The sequence below is a fragment of the Microcaecilia unicolor genome, chromosome 9 (genome assembly GCF_901765095.1).
Source record: "Microcaecilia unicolor chromosome 9, aMicUni1.1, whole genome shotgun sequence".
Taxonomy (NCBI): Eukaryota; Metazoa; Chordata; class Amphibia; order Gymnophiona; family Siphonopidae; genus Microcaecilia; species Microcaecilia unicolor.
Window position 1 is genome coordinate 132,273,774 of NC_044039.1, and position 19,436 is coordinate 132,293,209.

The 19,436-nt window shown below is 42.5% G+C and overlaps 1 protein-coding gene across 1 annotated transcript in view; it reads left to right on the plus strand.

The window, feature by feature from the left end:
* Positions 1-19,436, plus strand: part of SLC8A3 (solute carrier family 8 member A3) — a 463,589-nt gene that overhangs the window by 55,289 nt on the left and 388,864 nt on the right. Inside the window, 1 exon segment of the mRNA XM_030213695.1 lies at positions 11,471-13,298. Coding sequence (XP_030069555.1) covers positions 11,524-13,298 — 1,775 coding nt within the window. The 5' untranslated portion in view covers positions 11,471-11,523.

Consider the following 19,436-nt stretch of genomic DNA (forward strand, 5'->3'; position numbering starts at 1 on the left):
GGCTGGCTTCCAGCACACTCAGCGAGACGCCATAAGCCTAGTGAGTCAGAATAAAGAGACTTTTATTTTTACTTTGTATTGTGGTGTACTTGACTTTTGTCTGTTTTAATTGTGCTAGTGACATGGCTGCATGGGGCTCTTTTGTTTCTTAGCTCGAAGCCTGTGAATCTGCAATCTATTTCTTCCACCACCTTCCCCTTATAGGGAACTCAGTGCTATTGCTCTGATAATGTACTCACAGGCACCTCTGTGTTTCTGCCCCTCCAGGCTCCTGCTCAGGAAGCAGAACCTGTGAGTGCCAGTTGACTCAGGGGAAGATGCACTAAAAAATCGTTGGAGCCCTTCCCTTACCGATTCCCTTAGCGAATGGTAAGGAATGGGCATGTATTAAGGAAAGGGAATGCAAATGAGCTGCTCGTTGTAGCTCACTTGCATTCTCTATTCTATCGGTAAACAAGTCGGCCGGTCGAGCATGCACAGAGCAACCAAGCATTATGCTGGCTGCTCTGCGCATGCCAAGGACGGCCTTAATGGACGTCCTTCACTCAAAAAACCTCATCCGATCTGTTTCAAAGCCTTTCAAACAAGGGCACACACCCGATCCGTTTCAAAGCCTTTCAAAAGTCTCAGAAGCATGGTTAGCTCCCCCCCCCCCCCCCCCCCCCCCCCAGGCATTTGCTTCAAACTGCCTGCCTGCTGGGATGAGCTGCAAAGAAAAAAAAAGAAACATCTCCTGCAACTTCTTCCCGCTCAAACGTCTTTTTTATTGCAAAGGGGGAAGGCGGCCAAAATGGGCGCCCATCCAAATAAAAATGTCTATTTTTGGCCCCCTTAATAATAAAAACGTCTTTTTTGGCAGTGCTTCACTCAGCTGAGACCTGGAAGTCCCTGAGCCAATCACAATGCGTTCAGCCGAGCTAAACGCGCTGTGATTGGCTCAGAGACTTCCTGGTCTCTCAGCTGAGTGAAGCACGGCCAAAAAAGACATTTTTATTATTTCGGGGTCCAAAAAAGAGCCTGCAGCATCGGAGCCTGTTTGATTTTTTTTTTATATATAGTGAAGAACGTCCATAAAGGACACTCCTGACGAGCACTTGGGCTGTTTTTCGGGTCTCCCATAATGGCTGTCCATGACGAGCACTTGGCTGTTTTTGCTCCCCCCCCCCCCCAATTTTTTTTTTTTTACATTTTATGAAGTTTTCCAATCCCAAGCAGACCCAACGAGAGGTACAGACCTCTCGTTAGATTTTTCCACCGTTTTCCAGCGTTAAGGCAGCATTCCGTTTTCGTTAGCTGCTACCATTGTCAGAAAAAAGTATTTAGTGCATGCCAGGGTTTATTACTTGCTCGTTAAGTTTAGTGCATCTGGCCCTCACTCTTGACACATATTGGCCCCTGAAGTCTTCTGGGAGAATGAGAAAAAAAAATAAATTTGTGGTTAAAAACCATGAATAGAAATCAAATTCTATTTCTTCTATTTATTAAATATAAAACTGCATTATCCATCAGACATTTGTGACCCACAATATCTACCTACTAGACTATGAGTTTCTTACCAAATGTTGTTTACTAAAGGTCTATTACTTATTGGAATACAAAGTAAAACCCAGTGCACTGCTTATCAAACTGCAAACAAACTCTAACAACTACCATTCCTACTAAAGTATAAACTGAAAATTAAACCTCTACAGATATCAAACTTTGGTGTCATGGACTGCTAGGTCCTCTTAACAGGTCCCTTTCTCATTCAGGGTGAAAAGGTTCCACGTCAATCACCACTTGACCAGGTTACCCAGATAAGTCTAGGGCTTCAGTTTGATCCTGACAGCCAATGGGTCCAACTCCCGTTCTTCTAGGGTTTAAAATCAGTCCAAACTCTTGGTTAGTCGAAGTATGTAAATATGCATGCAGATTACTAAACCAGTCAATGTTATTTTTTCCACAGATTCTTCTCATGCTACTAATGTACTCCTCGCCTTTCAGGAATGAGTTAGTCTGTCCCAGTGGTCTACCCTGAGTAGAATAGGAATGGAGTACACACAGGTGTTTTTCCTATGGTTTGCTAGAAACATTCTCTCCATATTCTGATAGGTGGAGATGAAATATTCACAAAGGTCTGTAAAATAATCATGTTGGTTTTGGTCTTTATTATCTGCTGTTTTGGGTACAGCCACTGGGTGATTAGTTATAAAGGCTTTTTCTCCTTTTGAATTTCCATTTCCTAAATGGGTCCCAGGGGTTTACTTTAACACAAATTAAAACTGTCATACAATATTGACTTTCTTCAGAATAATATACAATCTGAATAATACTTACTAAACTACAAACTAAAATTCAAATTTCTAAAAGTATCACACAAGTTTGTTCAGTCTCCTAGGCTGCTATGTACTATTAACATGTCCTTTTTGCACTCAGGGTGAAGTGGTTCCACGTCAATCACCACTTTTCCAGATCAACCCAGATAAATCTAGGGCTTCAGTTTGTCCCTGAGAGCCAATGGGTCCAACTCCCCTTCTCCAGCGGTTTTAAATCTTGGTTACTCGAAGTATGCAAATACACATGCAGATCACTATTCCAGTCAATGTTATTTCTTCCACAGATTTTTCTCACACTACTAATTCAATCCCCACCTTTCAGGACTGGGTTAGTCTGTCACTGCACCTCCCATGTAGTCTCTACCCTGGACTACAACCACCCCATCAAGGTTCCAGGGGGTCTACCCTGAGTATAATGGGAGTGGAAGTGGACTACACTCAGGTGGTTTAGCACATGTACATTTACTGGAATATCAAAAAGTGATGTTTAGTAGATACTAGGTGGTATGCTGTTTGTGCAACATCAACAACATGACTGTTTCCAGTGACTGGTATTGAATATGTATTTAGAAAAAAGTATTTATATTTGTTGGTTTAAACTTTAAAATTTATAGTATTAAACATAGGTATGCTATTTGGGTGACCTGATTTTGGTCAGCAAGCTTAGCGGTGATTTGTTGAATGTTTGTAACTAGCCAGCTATATCGTACAGCAAAGTTGTCAGATGGGTGGTTTTCCCGCCAATTGGGTGGCTTTCCGCGACCCGCTGCGGGAAATTTTTTACCGCTGTGGGTTTTTTGGGTGGCTTTGATTTTGGTTGGGTGGGATTTTTTTCTTTGCCGGGGTGTGGTTAATGATGTTGGGGGTGGAGCTAATGACGGCAGGCGCGGGGTTAGTGATGGTGGGGGTGGAGCTGATGGGGGTGGGGGTGTGTGGTTTTGGGCGGGTTTACAACTGGTTTTGGGTCGGAAAAATTATTTAAATCTGGCAAGCCTGTCGCACAGTATAGCTGGTTAGCTGCTATCCCCTGGATTCTATATAGCGCGCCTAGAGATCTGTGCCGAAATCCAAGCATATTCTATAACAACACATGTAAGTTAATTGGCCTAACAAGATAATCAGCATTGATAACAGCTCTTAAGCAATAATGAGCACTAATTGGCAATAATTAGAATTTACCTGCACAACTCACTAAACGCATTCTGTAACACAGTGCGCCTAATTTCTACCATGTGCAGGCAAAAGGGGGCATGGTTATAGGCAGAGACAGGCGTTTCATGGGCATTCCAAAATTTATGTGTGTAGTTATAGAATATGGTTCCAGGATTTATGCCACATTTTTGTTAGAGTTTAGGCACTGAGATATCAACTAAGTGTATTCTATATATCATGCCTAAATCTAGGCCCCAGATCTACACAAAACGTAACTCTTTATTTCCTGATTGTCCATACTAATTTATCATGATTTGAAGTTTAATATTCCTGATTGTTCAAGCTAATTTATCATGAATGAAGTTTAATCCAATACCTTTTATTTCTTATTATGAAAATGAGCTTCCTTTACCTGAATACCTAATCCACTCAATCTCCTCCACCTTAACTATGTATTTCTGTTTTCCGGAATTGGTGATCACCATTATGGAACAATGTAAGCCACATTGAGCTTGCAAATAGGTGGGAAAATGTGGGACACAAATGCTACAAATAAATAAATATGCTTAGTCGGCATTGATTTCCATGACGATATTTAGGTACCACATATAGAATATCCCCCATGCGCTGAGTGCGAATATTTAGCGAGATAGCCAGCTTTCCCCTGCTGAATATTTGCAGATAGCCATTTAAGTGCTATTTAATGGGCAAGGAGCTGTTCCTGGCCAGTTAAATAGCGCTGAATATCTGCTCGGCCTGTAGATATAGACGAGGAGCCATTGAGTCCAGAGCATTCAGAGTTTTTGTTAACATGCTGGCTGCCACAGGCCTTTTATACCCACATACTGGCACTAATTTCCAGCAGCATTTTAGAAAGGGCATACAAATCAGAACTGAGACTCCAGGTTGGGACATCTCAGGTGCTGGTAGTGGTTCAGAACAGAATATTCTGATGTAAAGTGTTTTCAAAATTTACATGGAGAAATGTTTTTTTTTTTTTTAATGCAACCAAAATGTTTAAGGGGATGGAATGACTCTCATAGGAGGGCTAGATCTTCAGTTTGGAGAAGAGATAGCTTAGGGGAGATATGACACAGGTCTATAAAATCCCAAATGGAGTGGAATTACATAAATACAGATTGATTGTTTACTCTTTCAAAAAGTTACATAGGAAATCATTTAAAATAAATAGAAGAAAATATGTGACCATCTCCGGGAAAAGATGTCTCCAAAAACAAAAAATTACATATGACAACTGAAGATACAAAAATTCCTTTATTAAACCAAAGCTAACCCAAACTACTCCATGAATGTTAGCTTTGGTTTAATTTAGATTTTAGCGTTTTAACATATTGAAATAATAAAGGAATTTTTGTATCTTCAAACAGTTGTCATATATAATTTTTATATTATTTAGTACAACTAATTCATGTGTGTAGACCTTGTTGGGCATTGTAGTCAAAAACAAAAAATGAGGTTTTACTTTTAATGAATTCTGTTAGAGCAAACAATTTGTAATACAACAGTTCAAACCACATCCTTTTACGTGGAAAAAAATAAAATAAAAAGTTACAGAAATGCAAACTTGTAACTTTTACAGACTGCTTAGGGACCCATGACATGAAAAATCAGCCATTCTTAATATTTCAGATCTGCTACTTTGTCACCTTTTCCCAGAGAAGGTTATATATTTTATCACTCAATATAGAGTTAAGCTCTAGAACTCTTTGGTGGATCAAATGGTAAAAGCAGTTAATGTGGCTGGGTTAAAAGAAAGGTTTGGACAAATTCCTGGAGGAAAAGTCCATAGTCTGCTATTGAGACAGACATGGGAAGCAACTGCTTGTCCTGGGATTTGTAGTATGGAGTGTTGTCATAAACTATTATTAAGATAGACTAGAAAAGCCACTGGGGTTAAATGGCATGGAATCTTGCTACTTTTGGTACTTAACCAGGTACTTGTGACCTAGATTGGCACCTACTGGAAACAGGATACTGGTCTTGATCTGACCCAGTAAGGCAACTCTTATGTTCTTAAGTGCAGCATGACCATCCATTTTAGACAGTAACTTTCTAAAGTATCAAAGGGTCAAAATGGACACATAAATGCTTATGTGCTGATACTTAATTGTTCATGTTGCAAAATAGCAACATAAATATTTATGTGACTGAACATAAATGTTTTTTTTAGGTTTTTTTGAAACGTAAATGTTTATTTTTCACAAACCTCTCACAGTGCCCAGTTTTGCTTTAGAGGCGGGGGGGGGGGGGGGGGGGGGGGGGGGTGTATCTACCAGTAGCAGATTAACAGGGCAACCTTCCCTGATTCCTCTGGAAGATTACTGCATATTAGGAGCACTTTTCTGAAACCTAGATATCCCAGGTGTAAATCCCCAATATCAATCTTGTAGGACATAGATGTCCATTCCCCTTCTGAAGTGAGGAATAAAAATTCATTTTTAGCTCTATTTTTAGACTACACCCCCTTGCCTTTTGCATGGTTTTCAGTTTAGATGGGTATTTCCTGGCTTGGTAAAATTGGGACAGACGTTTATGCAATGTGAAAGTATGTGCCATTTTATGAAAAAATAAAACACAAATGGCACTTCTAAAACAAGCATCATAATACAACCACCGGCACTTACCCAGATGTTGGAGATATTCAGACATGGTATCAAGGCAAGGGAAAAAGGAGAAAACCTCCGCACAAGCAGCAAGTCCAGGAAAGACAGCAGAGGTGGTCCAGGTAAGAAGGAAACAACCAAGGCTTCACAAAGAGACTTTTATTGAAGAATGAATCTACTCGGCCAAGTTTCAGACATATCTCCAGTCTTCCATAACAGTCACATGCTACTGAAGCACGGAGGTTTATTCCACATTAAAGGGATAATTGCATATGGACTTGTGTTCAATTGGACTTATGTTGAAGATTATGATGACCCCGATCAAGGTTATTGCCAAAACTTGGCCGAGTAGGGTCATTCTTCAATAAAAGTTTGTTTGTGAAGCCTTGGTTGTTGCCTTCTCTCCTGGACCTCCTCTGCTATCTTTCTTGGATTTTCAGCCTGGTACAGGGATAACTCCCAGGATAACATCGGGACAGTCTTTTTGCTGTTCTAATTTTGTCTGCATAGCTAGCCAGTTAGTGAATTGAATATCGCTGCTCACTGGATAACTCCACCCTGGCACTGCCCAGATAATACTGGGGTGGTCTGACTGGATTTTCAGCTGCAATATCTGGGTAAGAGCCGCTGAAAATCCAGTTATGACCAAGTGAACTGGACTTATCCATATAGCAGCTGTTTCTACTGGGGAAAGTCCTGCTGAATATCAGGACCTTTGTTTTTAATTTTTGGGATAGTCTTATATAACACAGATGTAAGCATAATTGGCCTCTCATTCACAGGTAGAGACCCCTGTCTTGGAGCAGTTGTAAATGCTGAAGGTGAAGTATTTCCCATTCTAAAGCCTGATTGGTGTGGGGGGGAGGGGGCTAGGAATCGGTCTGGTTTATGTGTGTGTGTGTGGGGGGGGGGGGGGGGGGGAGGGTTAGTGGGATTGGAAGGCTGGAGCAAAGATGGAGGTCAGCAGAGTAGTAAAATCTTTGCCATCTCTAAATTTTTGCCACTGTGTGGAAAACCTGTTCAGGGACAATCTCTGAGGCCACACAAACAGTAAGATGATGGGTCCTATAGGGTGAGGTAAAGAATTATCTTCAAGGCTCTCACTCCTACATCTTTCTTGGTGTCTGGTTACCACGCCTTGACCCTCCCTGGAGGGGAGTGATGATACAAATAAGTCCACTCCACAAACTTCAGGAGCAGGCATCACTCACAATGAAAAGTAGCAAACTGAAGTCTTGAGTAGAGAATGACATGAGGACGATGACCTACAGTAAACGCAGGGATGGGGATGGGGGCAGAGCAGTGGCATAGCCAGAACTGAGATTTTGGGTGGGCCCAGAGCTAATATGGGTGGGCATGCACTAAGTGAGATTAAATAAAAATAATAAAGCACAACATGAACTGGTTGCAGCAGCTCATAGTTCGCTCTGGCTCCATCCTCTTCTCTGATGGCCACGGGATCCCCTCTCCTGATCATCTGCTCTGACTCCAAGAGCAGATCAAGAGGAGACCCGCCACCAGCGCCAACACCGTCTATCTCCTGTCCCTTCCCTCCTCCTACTGCTCTAAGAAAAGCCTGGCCGGGAGGCACAGAGAACCTTAACTCGACCGTCCTTCGCTTCCTGCCCTCTCTCTGTGCCCCGCCCGCCCAAAAGGAAATTACATCAGAGGAAGGTGGGGCACAGAGAGAGGGCAGGAAGCGAAGGACGGAGTTGAGCCTGGCTGCTTGCTGCTGCTTTTACACCCGCCCGCTCGCCACTGCGGGCAAGAAGAAGACTGTCGTCATCATCGTGGAGAAGGTCGCAAAAGACTGGGTGGGCCTGGGCCCACCCAGGCCCACCCGTAGCTATGCCCCTGGGGCAGAGCCTGCGGGGACAGGGACAGATTCCATGGGGATGGGGCGGGGATGGGGACAGAGTCCATGAGGACGGGGACAAACTTTGCCCCCATGTCACTTTCTACTTTGAAGCCTGTTAATGAACTGGACAGTTATTTATGTTTGAGTGATGCAGACAACGATGTTTTGATTTTTTGGAAAAACAAGTAAACATACTGGCTACAACTAGCAAAATTTGCATGGGGGATCCTGCTACCAGCACACCTCCTAAGAAGACATCTTCTATTGCAAGAAGGACTGTGGAAGACAGGAGAGCTAAACTGAAGTGGAAGAGTGGCCTAGTGGTTAGGGTGGTGGACTTTGGTCCTGGGGAACTGGGTTCAATTCCCACTTCAGGCACAGGCAGCTCCTTGTGACTCTGGGCAAGTCACTTAACCCTCCACTGCCCCAGGTACAAATAAGTACCTGTATACAATATGTAAGCCGCATTGAGCCTGCCGTGCGTGGGGTACAAATGTAACAAAACAAAAAAAAATCCTGAGATTGTTGATGACTTCTTATTCATCCACAAATTAAAAAATCATAACAGTGTTTCATAGGGCATATTTCTTCCCTCTTGGGCATACAGAACGGGTTGTATTTTGTACCCGTGGACATTTTAACAGGGTGGATTTGGATTCCTTGGAGTAGTACCTAGATTGTAAGCTCTTTGAGCAGGGACTGTCTATGTCAAATGAACAGCGCTGCGTGCGTCTGGTAGTGCAATATAGATGCTAGTAGTAGTAGTAGTACAAGCCAGCTGTTGTTGGGGCTGGAAGGATAGAGGGTAGTGATGGTGGGAGGTTTTATTATAACTGCTCATTGTTATTATTGTTTTCTGTTTGTAATTTATACACAATAGTAGCACAGCATATTGTTCTTTTTTATACTTTAATAAAAAGATTTAAATATAAAATCATAAGTGTTCAAGGCTTCTGCAGATGAGAACAGAGCACACGGGGATGGGGACAGAACCTGACGGGGCGGGGATGGAGACGGGGCCTGTGGTGATGGGATGGGCACGGAGACAGAACCTATGCGTTGGGGATAGGGATAAATTTTATCCCTGTGTCATTCTCTAGTCTTGAGATAGTTACAGTTTCTTTTGTTCATACATAGTAGCATTTACAACGGCATTTCTCTCCTCCTTCCAATGATGTGAAGGCTAGAGGCTCTTTCTTGCACTCCTCTCACTCACTCCTTTCTAGGCCCAACATTCCTGGGGAATATAGTCCACCTGCAGCTCTCCTCTGGTTAGATAGATGGGGACCAACAGGCCCCCCCTCTGCGATCTTTTTCTTTTATCTCCAACTCCTTGTGAGTTTACAGACCTATCCCCTGCCCTCGCTTTGGACTAGTCCAGCATTAAGACCAGCTTGGTAGAAAAAGGAACCCTTTCACATGGTTGCATTCACTCTCTACCTAGGATAATGCTGAGGCAGGTGTAAGAGTTAATTCACTGCTTCTAGGTCAGCTTACAGAAGTAAACAGTCACCTTTCTCATCCTCTTATTGAAACAGAGTTTTTCCCTGTTCCAGGCTCTGCTACTTAAGTGATGTAGACTAGGCAGTTTGGCTTGAATTTCTAGGGCAATTCTTTGGATGGTCAATTTTCAGGAAAAATATATTTTTTTCTTCCAAAACTATGCGTATGCATGGGGATGGGGGTGGGAGTGGGGTTATCAATGTAGGCTACCATTAAGATGGGTTATTTTATTACAGGTCGTGCTATTTTAGCACAAGGTCTCATCGCATAAAATGGGACCTGTGCTAAAATAGCACAAGTTAAGATAACCTGTCTTAAGAGTAGCCCACGTTGATAGCTTTCCCCTGTAGTCTCACCAACTGCCTTCCCAGTCCCTGCTATAGGATTGGACTGTGTAACTTCTCTATAGAAAGTTAGCGCATGTGGCCTTACCTTTAACATCCAGCATGTCCAACATAAGTGGCTAACACTACATACGTACATAAGTGTTGCCATACTGGGACAGACCAAAGGTCCATCAAGCCCAGCATCCTGTTTCCAACAGTGGCCAATCCAGGTCACAAATACCTGGCAAGATCCCAAAAAGTTCAACACATTTTATGCTGCTTATCCCAGAAATAAGCAGTGGATTTTCCTCAAGTCATTTTAGTAATGGTCTATGGACTTTTCCTTTAGGAAGCTGGCCAAACCTTTTTTAAACCCCGCTAAGCTAACCGCCTTTTCAACATTCTCTGGCAACAAATTCCAGAGTTTAATTACACGTCGAGTGAAGAAAAAATTTCTCTGGTTTTAAATTTATTACTTTGTAACTTCATCGCATGCTCCTTGTCCTAGTATTTTTGGAAAGAGTAAAGAAAGGTTTCACGTCTACCCGTTCCACTCCACTCATTATTTTATAGACCTCTATCATATCTCCCCTCACCCGTCTTTTCTCCAAGCTGAAGAGCCCTAGCCACTTTAGCCTTTCCTCCTAGGGAAGTCATCCCATCCCCTTTGTCATTTTCATTGCCCTTCTCTGTACCAGGCTTAATAGCACCCAGGTCACATTGACCATAAACCCAGACCTTTTAAACAGAGAACAAATGTCATTTACTTGTCTGCTAGAATGTGATTTTCAACTGGTTTGTTGCAGGTTTAAGGGTCAATGGCAGTATTGGTTAGGTCAATTAACATGCTTGTTGGCTTAGCTTTTCTTTTATGATCTCATTCTGTGTCACCTTCTTCTTATGTTGTCATTTATTTTAGGAAAAAAGTTATGGGTTTTTATTGTAGACATACCACCTGCCTTTAAACTCGCTGTCCTCTGAATCCACTCTTTGGGACGACTTCACAGTGCAATGAGTGCATGGGGTTCTGATGTGTAAAGTGCTTCTGCCTTCTTTAGATTTGCCATGATAAACAATAAATAGTAGCAATCTTTAAAATGTAATATATCCTCAGGAATAATGTGAAATACTGAAAAAAGGAGGACTTAAATGAGTTTGATTTAATGGCATTTTCTTTTTTGGCTAGCACCACTGCTATGAAAGGATTGTAGAGCATAGCAGTTGCTATGGATGGTTAGACTGGATAGGCTGTATAGTCTTTTATCTGCCTTCATGTTCTTTGTTTCCATGTTTCAGTTACTTATGCATAAACCTTGAAGCTTAGCTACTTCTCATCATATAAAATCTGACAACTCTGATTTTGTACACTATTAGTAAATATTTATGTTTGAATATTATTATGGATACAACATGCTTCCATCCTTATATACTAAGTACCAAGTTTGCAGGGTGCATATGTCTATCTTAATTAAGTACTTGTTTCGTCTTAGTTACACATTCACAGCTTTAATATACTGTTACAAGTATGGTGCTAAATGTCTTCATCGTGTCTGTTTGTGATGGGTAAATTTGTAAGTGTCAGACTGACTGATATATATTGGGTATTAGGAATGGGATGATGCTGCGTCTTGAAGGCTTTTATGTCTTGTTTTCCTTGCATAATGATTTATTTTCAACTTTGTTCTATTTTAGATTCTTACCTTTGCTAAGAAGACTGTTCCTGTTACAGTGGAAGCTTACAGTAAATGTTGTGCATGGCGTGGTTAAGATTTCAGCCTCTCACTTCTGCCTTCCTCCACTTTGGATTGATCACATTTGTCCTGTTTTTGCAAGGTTTGCACGTAGGTGCTGGTGTAACTGGAGGTTCTCCCAGTACAGTACAAAACAACTCATGCTCAGGATCTTCTGACTGCAAAGAGGGTGTTATTTTGCCGATATGGTATCCAGAAAACCCATCCCTGGGGGACAAAATTGCCAGAGTTATTGTTTATTTTGTGGCAATGATTTATATGTTTCTTGGAGTGTCAATCATTGCAGATCGTTTTATGGCATCCATAGAAGTCATCACATCACAGGAGAAAGAAATCACAATACGAAAGGTGAATGGAGAGACCACCACAACCACTATTCGGGTCTGGAATGAAACGGTCTCCAATCTGACACTCATGGCACTTGGTTCTTCTGCTCCGGAAATTCTTTTGTCATTAATTGAAGTGTGTGGCCATGGATTTGTAGCCGGAGAGTTAGGACCTTCAACCATTGTTGGTAGTGCAGCTTTCAATATGTTCATTATTATGGCAATTTGTGTTTCTGTAATTCCTGATGGGGAAACGAGGAGGATCAAACATCTACGAGTGTTCTTTGTCACAGCTGCTTGGAGCATCTTTGCTTATATCTGGTTGTACATGATTTTGGCTGTCATCTCCCCAGGTATAGTTCAAGTTTGGGAAGGTTTACTCACTCTCTTCTTCTTCCCTATCTGCGTATTCCTGGCGTGGGTGGCAGATAGACGACTTCTTTTTTATAAGTATATGCACAAGAAGTATCGCACTGACAAGCATAGAGGAATTATGATTGAGACAGAGGGTGAGCATCCTAAAGGGATTGAAATGGATGGCAAGTTGATGAATTCTCATTTTCTGGATGGAAGTTTGGTAAATATGGAAGGAAAAGAGGTGGATGAGTCTCGCAGAGAAATGATCAGAATCCTCAAAGATCTGAAACAGAAACATCCAGAAAAAGACTTAGACCAACTAGTAGAGATGGCCAACTACTATGCTTTGTCTCACCAACAAAAGAGCAGAGCCTTTTACCGCATCCAGGCTACTAGAATGATGACTGGTGCAGGCAACATTTTAAAGAAGCATGCGGCTGAGCAAGCTAAGAAGAGCTCCAGCATGAATGAAGTACGAACAGATGAACCTGAGGAGTTTATGTCTAAAATTTATTTTGACCCTTGCTCCTACCAGTGTCTTGAGAATTGTGGAGCTGTTCTGCTTACTGTAGTGAGGAAAGGTGGTGACATATCTCAGACACTTTATGTCGACTACAAAACAGAGGATGGCTCAGCCAATGCCGGGGCTGATTATGAGTTTACAGAGGGGACTGTGGTCTTCAAATCTGGGGAAACCCAGAAGGAGTTCTCAGTTGGGATCATCGATGATGACATTTTTGAGGAGGATGAGCATTTCTTTGTGCGACTTAATAATGTACGAATAGCTGAGTCCCAGCAGCTATTAGAGCTTAACAATCTACAGTACCATAAAGCAGTTTTGGCCTCTCCTTCCATTGCTACAGTGACCATACTGGATGATGACCATGCAGGCATCTTTACATTTGAGTGTGATGTTATTCATGCCAGTGAAAGCATTGGTGTGATGGAAGTGAAGGTTTTAAGGACCTCGGGGGCTCGAGGCACAGTCATCATCCCCTTTAGGACAGTTGAAGGGACAGCAAAAGGAGGTGGAGAGGATTTTGAAGATGCTTTTGGAGAGCTGGAGTTCAAGAATGATGAAACCGTGTAAGTAAAAATTATTTTTCCATTTGAACTTTGTAGTCATCAAGTCCACCTTCATCATATATATAAGTGAAAAGCAATAGGAAATTACAGGGGTTGGGGAGAAGAGCTAATCCAACCATCATATATTTTCCTTTCTGTTTATAACTTCTGCAATTCTAGGGTAATTCATAGCATCTGCTTTTCTGCTGTGTGGCAAACATGGGCATAATTTCAGGGAGATAACAATAACAATTGCAGGTCTAACACTCTCAGAATTTAAGGTTCCAAGTCAGGATCAGTAAAACTGGGAAGCTGTTTGGCACTAGAATCCATTTGCTCCACCCCTCCACTTCCAGTGATTTAGTCCAAAACTTTTACTTAAATCTTTGAAGATCAAATCAATATTGGAGCAATTGGCAGAGTATAAAAATGGAGCAAGAGATACAATTTCTTTCTACTGGAACTTCCCTAAATTGGGTGAACCCCTCTCATTCATCTCAGAAATACCTTCTGGAGCAGGATGCTGGACTTGGATATGGTCCTAGGTGCAGCACTAGAATGTAACCTTGCTCTCTTTGTTCCAAACCTCAGGGATGCTTATTGAATCCTCTTCTTTTCCTAGACCAGCACTCCCTTTTCCTTCTGGATATTCCAAGGCTTTTTGCTTCTGTTACTCTGCTCCTCAAGAGCAGGATATTCTGATGCAGTTACTCAGACCACATTTTCAGTGAAATGCAAAGGTCTAAGTAACCCCTGCTACCCCTCAATGATTTAGTGTTCCTTGTGGTGGAATGGCGTAGCTAGCCAAAGACCCAGAATACCTTTGGAGCAGGTGCTATACCAGTCTAATTTATCTCCAAGAAAGTCTCTCTATCCACCATTACCTCACAGGTCAGGAGAGCCCTGCTGTGTTCTGAAAACTGCAGGGGTATGAACATGTCACCATAATATACTAATACAGCCACTAGAGGTCTCTGCCAGTTTAGCAAGGCAGAAATCAGAGATCTCTGTGGGGCCGATACTCAGACCGTGGGGGGTTAGCTGGGCTGCCTCCCACGGTCGGCAGTGAACCCGGAAATCCAATGCTGGGCCATACATGGCGACTAGCATTGAACTTCCTGGGGTTTTTAGGTCACTGTACACATAACTAGTTAAGCCGATATTCATCGGCTAAGTTATAGTGGCCAAAGATAGTCCTGCTATTTATGCGGGTCTGTCTGGCCGCTAAACTTAGCCAGTCAGCCAGTGAATATTGGCGCTAATCAACCATGTCACGCAACATCACCAGGGACAGGGCTGGCCACTAAGTGCTAATATTCAGCCGAGATAGCTGGCTATCTCACGCTGACTATTAGTGCTTAGCCAGCTTAAGGCTATTTAACCGGCCAGGAGCTATTTCTGGCCAATTAAATAGTGCTGAATATCGGGCAGTATCTTTCATACTAAATCCCCATAAAAGGACTCGCACATCTCACAAATCTACAATGCTTAAACCAATATCCTGTTATAAATTCAATGAACAGAAGTTCTGGAAGAGGGACAAAACCCAGGATCCTGTGTTCAACATATGTTCACACAATGTACTGTGTGCCTTTACATCATTTTTTTATAGTTGTTGATGAGAGTAACTGGGTTTGCATCAACTAAATAATATTATTGACTGTGCAAATGTACTTACAATAAGCTGAAGATGTGCCGCTAAGGTAGCCCTTTGTCCTACTGTGACCATTTACCTCAATATACACATTCCGTATAACAAAGTGACAGTCCAACATTCTACAGTCAGCTCAGTTAAAAAAAAACAAAACAAAACAAAACAAAACTCAATGCCATGTGCTTAGCGATAATTCTATAACGGCTTTATAATGCCAAGATGCCATTATTTATTTATTATTACATTTATATCCCACATTTTCCCACTGATCGCAGGCTCAAAGTAGCTTACAAAGTCTGTAGTGCAAGCTACAGTACAAGAAAAACAATTATACAAATTGAGAATAAGATATAAAATAAACAATAAACAATTAAACATCAAAAGGCAAATGATAATGACAGGTAATTATTGTCCTTGGATCTGAATTTATAGTAATAGTTAATTCAAGTTAGGTTAAACCTAGGGAATAAGCCTTCTTAAACAAAACTGATTTCAATAATTTTCAGAAATGTAGGTAGTTCTGGGTAAATTTTACTTGTTTGGGTAGAGCATTCCATATTTGAGTGCCTACAGTGGGGGAAATAAGTATTTGATCCCTTGCTGATTTTGTAAGTTTGCCCACTGACAAAGACATGAGCAGCCCATAATTGAAGGGTAGGTTATTGGTAACAGTGAGAGATAGCACATCACAAATTAAATCCGGAAAATCACATTGTGGAAAGTATATGAATTTATTTGCATTCTGCAGAGGGAAATAAGTATTTGATCCCCCACCAACCAGTAAGAGATCTGGCCCCTACAGACCAGGTAGATGCTCCAAATCAACTCGTTACCTGCATGACAGACAGCTGTCGGCAATGGTCACCTGTATGAAAGACACCTGTCCACAGACTCAGTGAATCAGTCAGACTCTAACCTCTACAAAATGGCCAAGAGCAAGGAGCTGTCTAAGGATGTCAGGGACAAGATCATACACCTGCACAAGGCTGGAATGGGCTACAAAACCATCAGTAAGACGCTGGGCGAGAAGGAGACAACTGTTGGTGCCATAGTAAGAAAATGGAAGAAGTACAAAATGACTGTCAATCGACAAAGATCTGGGGCTCCACGCAAAATCTCACCTCGTGGGGTATCCTTGATCATGAGGAAGGTTAGAAATCAGCCTACAACTACAAGGGGGGAACTTGTCAATGATCTCAAGGCAACTGGGACCACTGTCACCACGAAAACCATTGGTAACACATTACGACATAACGGATTGCAATCCTGCAGTGCCCGCAAGGTCCCCCTGCTCCGGAAGGCACATGTGACGGCCCGTCTGAAGTTTGCCAGTGAACACCTGGATGATGCCGAGAGTGATTGGGAGAAGGTGCTGTGGTCAGATGAGACAAAAATTGAGCTCTTTGGCATGAACTCAACTCGCCGTGTTTGGAGGAAGAGAAATGCTGCCTATGACCCAAAGAACACCGTCCCCACTGTCAAGCATGGAGGTGGAAATGTTATGTTTTGGGGGTGTTTCTCTGCTAAGGGCACAGGACTACTTCACCGCATCAATGGGAGAATGGATGGGGCCATGTACCGTACAATTCTGAGTGACAACCTCCTTCCCTCCGCCAGGGCCTTAAAAATGGGTCGTGGCTGGGTCTTCCAGCACGACAATGACCCAAAACATACAGCCAAGGCAACAAAGGAGTGGCTCAGGAAGAAGCACATTAGGGTCATGGAGTGGCCTAGCCAGTCACCAGACCTTAATCCCATTGAAAACTTATGGAGGGAGCTGAAGATGCGAGTTGCCAAGCGACAGCCCAGAACTCTTAATGATTTAGAGATGATCTGCAAAGAGGAGTGGACCAAAATTCCTCCTGACATGTGTGCAAACCTCATCATCAACTACAGAAGACGTCTGACCGCTGTGCTTGCCAACAAGGGTTTTGCCACCAAGTATTAGGTCTTGTTTGCCAGAGGGATTAAATACTTATTTCCCTCTGCAGAATGCAAATAAATTCATATACTTTCCACAATGTGATTTTCCGGATTTAATTTGTGATGTGCTATCTCTCACTGTTACCAATAACCTACCCTTCAATTATGGGCTGCTCATGTCTTTGTCAGTGGGCAAACTTACAAAATCAGCAAGGGATCAAATACTTATTTCCCCCACTGTATATGTAAAGTTGGTGGCGTAAATTGATTTGTACTTAAGGCCATTACAGTCTGGGTAGTGTAAGTTCAGATGTGATCTTGAGGCACTGAATCTGTTTCTGGGTGGTAAGTCAATTGATACGAGCATATATTCTGGGACTTCCGAAGATTATCCTGTGAATTAATAAGCATATTATAGAATACTAGAGTAAGTCAACTTCGGCATGCCTAAAGTTGGGTGCCAACAGTTACGCCATGTCAAAGGCAGTTGTAATTGTTAACGCCTAATGGTGCCCTGAAGTATGCATGTATCTCAGAGAAACACCCATGACCCACTCATAGTTCAGCCATGTTTATGCCCCCCTCACAATTACGCACTAAGGGGCGCACTTACTACAATGTGGTAAAAAGGGGCCTGCGGTAGTCTAGATGCGTGCTTTCGGCGTGTGTTGGGCCTTTTTTTTATTTTACTGCGGTTGGGAAAATGGCTTTTTTTTTAGCGGGGCGGTAAATGGCTGTGCATTAAAATTAAAAGTAGCATGTGGCTATTCACTGCCTGAGCACTTACCACCACCCATTGACTAGCGGTAAGGGCTCATGTGCTACCTGAGCGGTAATCAGTTAGCATGCGCTACTGTGGCCGCACAGCCAATTACCGCCAGGAACACCCCTCCGGTAGAAAATAGAAAAATATTTTCTACCATGGAAAACAGCACATGCCAACTTCCAAATTACCACCAGGCACTCACACTAGCCCGGTGGTAGTGTCGATTTTGGAGCTCGCTAACCATGTGTTAGCCCTACCACAGCTTAGTAAAAGGGCCCTAAGTGATGCTAGTGCTTATATTATAGAATAGTACCTAGCACTTATGCTGCTGAACATGCCTGGTTAGCCCCAGACGGGCGATTTAAACGGCCAGTCGCCTCGTCTGGCCATTGAATTAAGTTTGAATATTGGGCTCCCAGAGTTCCTTTGCAATTCCTCCATATGCTCCAGTTTTAACTACTTGGAATTTCATAGTGTGACATCTGCAGGCTGTTCACCTCATTCTTTATCCCCCTCTTCAGATCATGAATGAACGTGTTAAATATTGCTCCCTCACTTTTCTCTGTGCATGGGGATAGCTGACAGTTTACCCTGCTCTTCATTTTCCAGTCCTTTTAACCTAGGCTTCTCCAAGTTCAGTCCTCGATGGCTGCAAACAGGCCAGGTTTTTAGGATATCTCGAATACAAATGTATGAGAAGAATTTGCTTGCCCTCTAGTTCCATTGTATGCAAATCTCTCTCACGCATATTCATTAAAGATATCCTGAAAACCTGGTCTACTTGTAGTCCTGGAGGACTGAACTTGGGCAAGCCTGCTTTCACCAGTTAACTGTTCACAGCAGATCTATTACTGACTCGACACAGACCTGTGTTTCGGCAAAATAATGCCTGCTTCAGGAGTCTATGGAGCTGATATTCAGAGCATGGGAGATAGCCAGGCTGTCTCCTGTGGTCAGTGCCGAACCTGGATATTCAATGCCGGTCTATTTCTGGTGACTGGCATTGCATATCCAGTTTATTTCTGGCCGGTTTGAACTTAACTGGCCAAGCTGATAGTCAGCACTGGCCGGTCAAGTTCAAATTGGCCAAAGGTATACCAGGTATTCACGTGGCCAAATTTGGCTGCTCAACCTGTGATGAATATTCCCAGCTAGTTGTTTATATCTGCGATACAACCAGCTAGCCACTATCCACTGACCGGGGATATTCAGCAGAAGATAGCTGGCTATCTCACGCTGAATATTGCCAGAAAGCTAGTTATGTACCATTTAACCGGCCAGGTGCCGTTCCTGGCTGGTTAAATGATTTTGAACATCAGGGATTGTGTCTGGTAAAATGTTTTTAATAAAGCATATATAACCTTTATGGTTCTAAAAAGCTGCATATGAAGCTTATATAAAAGAAGCTGGAGTGTGCGTTGGAACTACTAGAAGAGTTGCCTTTTTCAAACATCAATACATTTGGTGAATTAGTCGGCCATCGATCCTTCTCCTACTCCCTCTCCACTTTTTTGGCAGAACTTTTCTCATAGACACAAAATAGAAGAAAGCCCTTGGTAAACAGGCCCCTAAGGGGCCCTTTTACTAAGCTGAGTAGGCACCTATTCATGCCCAACGCTTGCCAATTTGCAGTTTCCGCCTGACTACCGCGTGGCCCGTGAGGTAATTTCATTTTTTACGTGTGTCCATTACACGCACTGGAAAATAATTTTTATTTTCTGGGGCGCGGCAAAAATCGTCCAGTAACTCCGACTTGATGCCTGTAGGCAATTACTGCACGGTTAACACGAGAGACCTTACCGCTAAGTCAATGGCT